Consider the following 10,535-nt stretch of genomic DNA (forward strand, 5'->3'; position numbering starts at 1 on the left):
TTATAAGCCTATGTTCTTCCAATGGTATAAAGTTCAAAATATCATTTAGTCACACAGTGAATCATTTAAATTGTTAATATAAGTAACAGTAAATGCAAAAAAATGAATGAATGAATGAATGACAGCATACACCAAATGAAATACACCAAATTCACTTTTAAAAAAACCCCAATATCTCATCAGTTATATTCATGATCAATATATATTCATCAGTTAGCACAATTTGGCTAGTATTTAGTTAGAAATTCCGTTTAATTGATTATGCCAAAACAATGACCACATTATCTGTGCAGCTCTGAAATCACACTAGACTGTGGAGTTCACGTGTTCGCGGGAGCTATGGTAGGCGGAGCCAGAGCGCGCGTGAGAAACGGCGTGCGCTGATAGGTTGCTGTCCATGGTACCCAGTGAACACGAGCAGATGGGGATAAAGCGGCAACCCGAGCACCTTTATCACAGCGGTTCACTGTGTTCACTTCCGTGTGGGAACCTTACGGCTAAAAACATTACCATGGGGAGCACGGAGCGTCGCTCTCAGCATGGTCAGTGATGGGAGCATGATCCACAGGCAGGTTTTATTCTCTCAGGTAAGTCGCGGTGCAGATTTTTTTTTTTTTTTTAATATCACGGCGTGTAACCCCTGAGCAAGGGTAGCTAATGTAAGGCTTTCCCACAACGCTAGGGCTATAAACATGTGAGAAACCATTGACTGGATGGCCAAAAGGTTCATAACGTGATCACTTAGCATGTTATATTTATATAGCATGTTATATATTTTATATACATACACATACAAGCTATAAACACACCTGGGCCAGGTAACACATGAAAAATGAACAGATTAATATTAAAGTTTGACCAAGGACCCCTGTCTTCAGTATTTAAAACAGTACACGTGTTTTATGAAAGAATAATGCATAACAGGGTGTGCTGGTATAGGAAAATAATCAATGGTTGAATCAGTGGAGTGGTGTGGTGTGGCCTGACACAAAGCGAAGTAATTGTTATTACTCCGAAGTATGTTCCACACGTCCCAAAATAAAATGAAACGAGTGTTTTATTCCTATTACACTACAGTCATTTGAAAAGATGGCATTAGTCATTTATTAAACACAATTTTAATCCATTTAGCTACAATTGCAAATAAATTAGTTTCTGTTATCATTTATTATATAACATTATAACAGCTATACATGTCACACCCAGTCACTACAACAAAAAAACAACAAGAAAATGTTATAGAGAATTTGTAAAGACCAAAGTTCTCTGTCTTGAAAACTGACTGTAAGTGTCAATTGCTGATCCTTATATATATATATATATATATATATTTGTGTGTGTGTTATATAAACATCCCCTAACAGAAAGACGTGGAAGACTGGAGAAATTGCTAATTAATATGAACCTGTGATTAGTCATTCAGCCTGCACTACTGGGCGTTTCACTGTGTGTATCACTCCGATCAGCTGCCATATAAAATTCCACTTCCTAGTTCGAAACCTTTACTACAGTAGTGATGGTGACATCATCAGTGGACAAGACAAACAGTATTTTCCAGGAATATAACTTTTGATTTACAATATATGAAAACTCAGACAAATAAGATGGTGAACAGGTAAAAAGGGAAGCCAAATTGTTGTACAAACCAATTCTAGTTAGCTAGCTGACATTCTGTGTGAGTGTGGCTTCTTTGGTATCTGTTTCTGTTTGCAGAGTAAATATAGACTGAATAATTGATCATACTATACTGAAAAATGTCAGTTAAGTGATATTAATTACTTGTTCATAGAACTGTTATATATGAAAACAATATTGCCAGTGGGATATTGCTTAACTAACCAATGCCTTTTGACCAATCAGAATCTATTTTTCAACAGCACTGTGATAAAAATCATTTTAATTTCCTGAGCAGACTCTGTCAGTCAACACTGAGGATTAACACAAACAATATATTACTAATCAGTGATTTATGTTTTTTGTCCTCTCACAGAGTTCAGCATACAGAATCATTTCTTTTGCATTATTGATTGGACTAAAGCATACAATGTAAGGAATTTCCTCCATCAGCAAATGCTGCAACTTAAACTATATAGCCAAAAGTGTGTGGACACCTGACCATCACGCTCATATGTGGTTCTTCCCCAAACTTTTGCCACAAAGTTCGAAGCACATAATTTTCTATTATGTCTTAGTATGCTTTCTCTTCACTGGAACTAAGAGGCTCAACCCTCTTCCAGCCCTGACATGACATGATGCAGCACCCCTGGAGCAGGGGGGTTGAGGGCCTTGCTCAAGGGCCTAACAATGGCAACTTGGTGGTGCTAGGGCTTGAGTCCCAATCTTCCGGTCAACAAACCAGAGCCTGAAACACTTGAGCTACCACCACTATATAGGAAAGTAGTCACATAGCGGTGGTGTGACTACTTTCCTATATAGGAAACAGCAAGTGACAAATGGTCAAAAGGATGATATTTATATATCTATTGCTGAGACTGCATATTTGTTTAGTAGATATCACTGTCATGAGTTGCATGTTAAAAAATCCTTACACTGATACATGCCATAAGGAATGCAAAAATTTGGATAAGGCAATTTGGATAAGGCAAGCAATATAGTATGACCTTAAGCAGACTAATACAGAGGTAGTGTCCAAAAAAAAAAAACAGAATGAAAAAAGGAACTGTAAATTGTTCAAGGAGATTTCTTTGAGACATGAGCATTGCTTCCTAAGTCAGACCGCTCTTTACTGTATATAACTGTCTTTCTCCTAGATCATGTCAGTGAGGAACATAAGATTTGAATATTTGCATGCTTGGGTTGCCATTTTATTTTTGGGAAAGCATACCCAGTTATACAAACTAGCACACTGGCACTAGCATTAGCATAAACGTAAACATCACCAAAACTATACAATAATATTATTATTAATAATAATAATAATAATAATAATAATAATAATAATAATAATTATTATTATTATTATTATTATTATTATTATTATTATTATTATTATTATACTTATTTTTTATTTTATGTTATTTTAGTTTACACTATATTTGGTTATTCTCTTAAAATAAACTAAAAACCTGGAGCTGTGCACAAAGCGAGCTCCATGAAGACATGGTTTGTGAAGGTTGGGATGGAAGAACTTGAGTGCCCTGCACTCAACTCTGACTCTGACTCAACCCCAGGGTTAGTCAGTTGGATGATTTTCTCAGTGTGAAAGTGTTGAGGTTTAATGTACAATTTGGTGACTTCCTGGCTTTGATTCATTCCTTAACCTAATTCTTAATTTAATTAGCGCGTAAAATCCAATGTATTTTACTGTGCTTTGACTTTCCAGGGTTATATTTATAGAGCCATGCTTTACTCAATAGCATGTAGGGCCTCAAGTATTATACAATTTAGAAGAGATTAAGTTTAGGAGAAAACTATCGATTAAACCATGGATTAATTTCAGACTGTCATGAATGATTCCTTGTTCATTAGGAAGAATCATGCATTGAGCTTCATTCATCAAGGTGGCTTAGAAGAAATTTTTCACACAAGCATTTACGGATGAGATATCTTATGAACTTGATGTCTTGAACCAGTTTAGTGACAATCAGCAAACCATAAGCAGAGAGAGAACATGCAAGCTCCACACATGAAGGGCAGTGGCTGGAATCCAAACCCTGATCCTGGAGGTCCATATTAAAGGTGCTACTCCATATGCCCCCATGCCCCACCAGATGAAATGTCTTTTCTGTGAAAATTCTGTTAGTTTCATCCACTTAGTTTCTATGAGTAATCATTGATGTTCATAAAAAACATTTTAGCCTACAATGCAAAGTTAGATTTTCACATTTACATTTATGATTGATTTATTTTCATTCAAGACATCTTTTTTGAGTGAATAAATTTTGCTTTAATTTTGTAAAGGTTGTTGGATTTTACAAGATTTAAATGAAAACAATCCAAAACAGTCTAATAATGAGGACAAATACTCATAGCCATTCAATAAATATAGAAATGAAAATAAAATGGCACCCTAGAAAAGGATGAAGAGTTAGTAAGTATCTATGGCTATTGATGCACTGTATTACTGGAAGATTTAGCCTCCAGATGTGCTAAGGTGGAAGGCTGTCACCATTTTGTCATTATTTTAATGCTTTTTTTTGTTGTTACTAAATGTAATTCTGTGCTGTGAACACATTGTCCAGGGGAATGGCATTTATGAAAATACTTTGTGAGTGTAAAGAAAATGAGCAGTACCGGAATGAAATCTGATCAGGAATTTTGTAGTTCACTTTAGTGCATGAAAACATTTACAGACACATTCACTAACAATTTGGTAAACACAGCCTACTCTTCATATTACTGTCAGATATTTGGAACTTTCAAACAACAACAACTTCCATTCACAAACCCCCCCATTCAATATTAGCAGGAAATAGGACCTGTCAGTAAAAATTTACTCTGATGAGGCAAGAAGCAGCCTGCTGAGTCAGACAGGTTTATATAACTGTGTATTAATATTGATTATCTGATATCTTACACTAACATAGCAATCTTTTGGATTGGAGGATAGGAATAGCTTAAAATAGCCATTCCTTCATATTTAAACTTGTTTATTATACACTGTACAGTCAGGTGCATAATTATTGGCACCCATCGTGTAAATGAGCAAAGTATTACGCAATAAAACATGATATGATATGAATTTGCTTCCACATATGAAGGCATTATGTACTTCCTTTAATACTATATACCTTTTTCCAAGCATTTATTTATTTATTTAATTAATTATTTAATTATTTAATTATTTAATTACTTTTATTTATTTCTTTTTTTCAAAATGATCAACCCCTACACAATAGTTACACAACTCTAGCACAACAGTTTTACAGTATGAGAAGTCTAAGAGAGAACTGAAAAGTAATAGCACTCACACTCTTCCTGTCCTGGCTATTCAAGCTGGAGAAACTTGTCTAGGGTCCAGTCTTGGATCAGTCTTCTAGGCATTAATATTCTGAGCATTGTGCATGCAGACTTCTGTCTCGAATTCAGACCACAGGTTTTCAGTAAAGTTTAGACTTGGGTAGTTGGGTTCACTGACTTTCTGTTTCTGCAAACATGTCTGTGTTGATTTAAAGGAAAATTTAGAGAAACTTCCTTGTTGAAAGCTCCATACATGATTGAATGTTAACGTCACAACATCCTTGTTGTGAGGACATAGCACATCCTGTACAGGTATGCAGAGAGAGAAGTTCTTATGAGATCGATTTGTTGTTTGAGAAAAGGATAAGTGTATAAGGATAAGTGTAGAGCTTTTTATGTGTAAGTGCTTTGTTTACTTTTGTCCATTCTCTTGATGATTTCCATGATTTTCGTATAGTATATAATTAACATGGCATCTAATTGGTTCATTGCTTGAATGTGTTGAATTTCAACTTTTTCAGCTTAGTCAGTGCCTCCTGGATATTGTGGATTTTTTTTGTGACTGTTGCAGACAAAAATGCTTAATTTTCTTCTTTTCAAAATTTGCAATGCAACTTGCAGAAATGCTTTTGTGAAAAACTACTTAGCCCTAAATTTGTGAAATTACAAACTTCAGTGGAAAGTGTGTCGTGATGATGTCGTCAAATTGGTCAAAAAAATTGTAAGATGCAAAACTATTGCTGCATGTGATACTGTACAGTGGAAAGGATGGAGGGAAAGAACAAAACAGAATCTAAGTGATGAAGCTACTTTTAGTGCTTATGCTACAAAGCTGAGGAACTCTGGGATTTTTTATTAATTTTATGGCTATTTTTGAAATGACATAACTTATAAGAAATGACTTCTGAATTATAACTGAATTATAATATTTATTTATTTATTTATTTAAAAGCATTAGTTAGTAATATTATATGATACATAGACATAGACACAACCAAACGTTTGAAAGCAACATTGTCATTGTTGTCGTTTTTTTGTTGGTTTTTTTTTTGTTTTGTTTTGTTTTGTTTTTTGGGAGGAAAATGGGTGAGAAAGGACATTGCAAAGAATTGCGTGTAATGAAGCTAATTTGTCTTTTTGGAAAGCTCCATACAGAGTAAGAGGAAGTGAGTGCCAGAGGCGCTGGTTTATAACCTTATAAGAACTCATCTTTCTGAGGAGATTTGACCTATATACATGACGCTGCTACCCACACATACACACTCAGACACAAACATTCATGCCTCACTACACTCTTCTCTGCTGAAATTGTAATGTGATGTTCTGGAGTTGCATCATTTCTCCAAGCGCATGTTTTGATTTGCTGGAGAATGGGTTTCCGCTTTGGTGCCACACTTATGTACAGTAAAAGCAAATGCAATTTAGTAGGAAAGAAGTAGGAACAAGCTTAAAGTGTAAGAGTTTATAAATTATATATGTTAAAGATATGAGGTATGAGGAGCTATTAGTGTGCATGCCGAATGGGTCTGTAAGCAATAATCTGTTTTTATGAACAGGGAGTGTCTCTAAACCTGTATCAGCTTTCCTCTTGCTTATTTCTGCTTTGAGGTTCAAAATAAACAAAGAATACTGCAAGTATGTAGTAATGTTCATTGTAAGCGAAGGCTATTCTGTCTGGTCGAGCAAATATACTGTAGCACAAATTGCTAAAAGAGTTAATGCTGGCTATATAGGTGTAAGAACACGCAAAGTGTCACAGCTTGGTGACCCATGCTGGCCCCTTGTTTTCTTTAACATCATGTGGATTGCCGTGTGTGTGTGTGTGTGCATTGCTTGAAGAGATGGCACCAGAATGCACTATGGGATAATGGCAAGCCAAAAGAGGTAGCGTAATGCTCTGGGCAATGTTCTCCTTGGAAACCTAGAGTCCTGACATTCGTGTGGATGCTGCTCTAACACGTACCACCTACCTAAACTTAAGTACACCCCTTCATAGCAGCAGTATTCTCTTACGGCAGTGGCCTCTTTCAGCCGGGTAATGCTCCCTGCCACACTGCAAAAATTGCTCAGGAATGGTTTGAGGAACATTTCCCAGATCTCAAACCGATCAAGCATCTGTGGGCCTTATGGAGTCCATGCCATGGCACAATACGGACCTACACAATATTAAGCAATATTAGGTGGTTTTATTGTTATGGCTGATCAGTGTATATCCATTTCATACCCTGGTGTGAAAGGTTTAGCAGTTTGTCAGTGTTACATTTGGTTGTCCTTAAATTCAATTTCAGATTATGAAAAAAATATATATTCCTTTGTCTTCACTGTATAAATCTGTAGCTGTACTATTGTTCCACTATGCACAGCATAAATGCACATCACTCTAAAATATTTATAGGGAGTGTTTCTAACTGGAATGCACAATTTTAGTTCTGTAAGACAAAGGATCAACCCCACTGTGATGTTCAACACTGTTGAAGTACATGTACTCACCCCAGGTGAGAATGTATCGACACCCAAAGGTCAAATTTGATATTTAGAGCAGTGCTGATCTTTTCATTTGCCTATGATAGTTTGCTATTGGTTACAATAACAAAATACCACTAATCAGGTGTTACTCAGAAGAGGATGACTTCTTATTTAAGGTTTCTTCCACATTGTCAGGGAGATGACAGGGAGATTTTCAATTTCATGGTCACCTCTGACTTGTTCAGTAGGGATTCAGATCTTTATGCAGATTTAGATAAAAGTGCTCTATATATATATATATATATATATATATATATATATATATATATATATATATATATATAAATAAAATGTGACAGGCTCATCAAGGAGATAAACTTGCTCAGTATAATAACAGCTTTGGAATGGAATTTCATTTGCATGAGGTATCGTGTTGATGTTTAAGGGGAAATGATACTGCTGTATTCTCATATAGAAGTTTGAAATATCCCACATGTATTTTTACTAACACTCTACTTGAGCCTTTTGTCATCGGACTGACATAAACGTCAGAAATGTGACAAACACTAACATGTCATGACAGCATATCTTTTTATAGCTGTAAGGTTTCCAAGATTCCATGTTTGATGCCATCACATATAATACATAAAGTGTTAGAGTTTGGGTGATTACAGATCGCAACATTATAATTGATGGTTTAGATTTATTTCAGTTTTTGGCACTTTTATGCCAGTTCTTTTATGGATTGCCATGATATTTGTCATCACATACAGTATATGCTGGTGGGATTACCACTAGTAACCCATGTATATGTAACATATAGTGCAAGGACAAAAATTCCATAGTTGAGGTGAAGTCCATAGTTGGGGTTAAAATACAGTTAGATGCCATTAAATGAGGATAATCCATTGTTGTACGATAGGGAAAAGAGGCAAGGGTGAAAACCAGGAAACATGAAACTACGAAACCAGGCATAGAGCTTATGCAAGGCTTACAAACACACAATAACATCTAGTGAGACTTTGCAACCAAACAAAGTAAAAGCCAGTTATACCTAGACAAAGTAATGAACTAACACAGTACAGATGCACACAATACAGAAGAGAAATAAAACCAGTGAGGGGACAAGGGTGGAGACAGGACTAAATCAGAAAGCCAATCATGAGCATATGACTTTCATTGCTATGGGATCTGTGGTTTGGTAAATGAAAAGAAAAAGGGACAAGTGAAAAAAAGAAAGAGAAGAAGCATGCATTTTTTTTCTTTAGGTGTTAGAAAACAATCTTGTAAATGGTATCTCATTTACGCCTGATTGCAGTGCAGAGGCTTTGTTCATGTTTTGGTATAGAACTTTTCACAAGCTAGAGTAAATAAACTGTCATGTCACAGTAAATGTTATAGCATCTTTCAGGTTAGGGTAATATGATGTTTTATACAAGTTCACATAAACTATTATGGCAACAGCTACTTTAAGACAATTGTTTTATTATTATTAATATTATTATTATTAGCTGCAACATTTATTTTTTACAGTACCCATTCTTAGAAAAAAGGTTAAATACAGAAAATTAATACCTTTTTTTTGTTGTTGAACCCTCTGGAGAAACTCTTTTATTCAAGTTTTCCCCTATCAGTAGAGTTTCCAAGTGGAACCCATGTCTATGACTATGGTCTTTTGCTGAATAACAGCATTTCCCCTCTTTTTGTTTTGTACTGTATACACACAAGTGCGCGGAAGCCCTACCCTCTAAAAAAGATCTAAAAAAAATCTCCCTCAAATGAGCCATAACCCCGGGACTATTTACTCCAAATGATGAGATTTCACAAACCATTAAAAGTCTACAGCATCTTATACCATCTAATGAAAATGTACCTACTAATTAAGACCTGCTAGAGACTGTTGCAAAAAAGAATCTTTTCATGCAGGGAGCAGAGAAAAGAACAAAGCGAGCACTTTGGAAGAAAGAGCCAGCAGATTAAGGTTACCGGAGGATCTAGAGTGGAGAGTGGTACTAATTAGCCATTAGACATGATGTGCCTTGTGAATACAGAGACTTAAAACGTGCACATGCAGAATCTGAACCTTAGGCGTGATTGTGTGAGGTCGTTATTGCAGTAGTAGACAGTGAATAATCAGCGAACTAATAATGATGGCAAAAGCAGACTCAGTGAAATGGACAGTTTCCTTTCCCTCAGAGAAATCTTACTTGCTGAGAAATCCTAATAATCCAGAAGGAACAGGCATGTAGCTGTGTGTCTTCTATGGCTAATGATGTCCTCAGAGCCTTGTGCAAGGATTTACAGTCTAAGGATTTCCACTGGTGGTGATGGAATAGATGTGACTGCACATTTCCTTCATTTACAGACCAATAAAATAAAGGGAAGGAAGTACATCTATCCTTATGTTTACCCCAGTATTAAATTTGTGTGCAAAAGAATGTCTGGGTATCTGTGTGTGTTTGTGGGTTCTTGTAGAATATTAAGATTTCTGAAGAAAGTCAGCATCATTGCACTCCAAGTCTTCGTGGATTAGAAAGCATCCATCCATCTCCAAGTGTGATGCGCTCATGCATGTAGCACCAGTCCCTCCGCTGATGGAATTTCAGCCGTTATGACACCGCCACTGTTTTACAATATGATTCGCGCACTTCCAGCTCCACAGAGATTCACTATATATGTCAGTTCATAATGCCATTTCGCTTTTATGCAATTTAGGAAACCGTACTGAAGAATGAGAAATAAAGACATCAGGAAAAATGTGTCTGTAATGTGCTGCTCTCTGGGTAACATTAGCTTTGTGTAATACAAAACACACTCGATACAGAACAAAGCCTTACTAATTAAAGTAAATGAGTGCTTGTTATTGCTTCATATGAATTGAAGACTAGTTCTCTTGAACATGATGCACATTTGAAAAAATTCTATAAAATGTAGTTCTGAAAGCTACAGACATTCCTACGGGCTAAATCATTTCTTTTGCATGTATCTCAACCTCCAAATTCTCAAAAATGCTTTATAGCATTGCTAAAAATTCTGTAATGGTATAGCATTAAAAAAAAAGGTGAAAACAGGATAATTTAATTTGATTCCAAAAGCAGAGTAGGAGAATCTGAGACATTTTGACATCCTGTATCAGATTACAGACCGAA

General features: G+C 35.8%; 1 protein-coding gene across 6 annotated transcripts in view; it reads left to right on the plus strand.

The window, feature by feature from the left end:
* The first annotated feature begins 426 nt into the window (after nucleotides 1-426).
* LOC131361698 (E3 ubiquitin-protein ligase HECW1) overlaps nucleotides 427-10,535 on the plus strand; it is a 77,212-nt gene continuing 67,103 nt past the window's right edge. For 3 of the 6 annotated variants that reach the window (XM_058403197.1, XM_058403206.1, XM_058403233.1), the window contains exon 1: nucleotides 449-587. Coding sequence is in view for 3 of the 6 variants with exons in the window: in XM_058403178.1 (XP_058259161.1) it covers nucleotides 540-587 (48 nt within the window). In the remaining 3 variants the exon portion in view is untranslated. Of the gene's footprint in view, nucleotides 588-10,535 lie in introns of all 6 variants that reach the window. The other 3 variants (XM_058403178.1, XM_058403215.1, XM_058403188.1) reach the window with 2 other exon arrangements.

This window comes from Hemibagrus wyckioides, linkage group LG01 (genome assembly GCF_019097595.1).
Source record: "Hemibagrus wyckioides isolate EC202008001 linkage group LG01, SWU_Hwy_1.0, whole genome shotgun sequence".
NCBI classification, from domain to species: Eukaryota; Metazoa; Chordata; class Actinopteri; order Siluriformes; family Bagridae; genus Hemibagrus; species Hemibagrus wyckioides.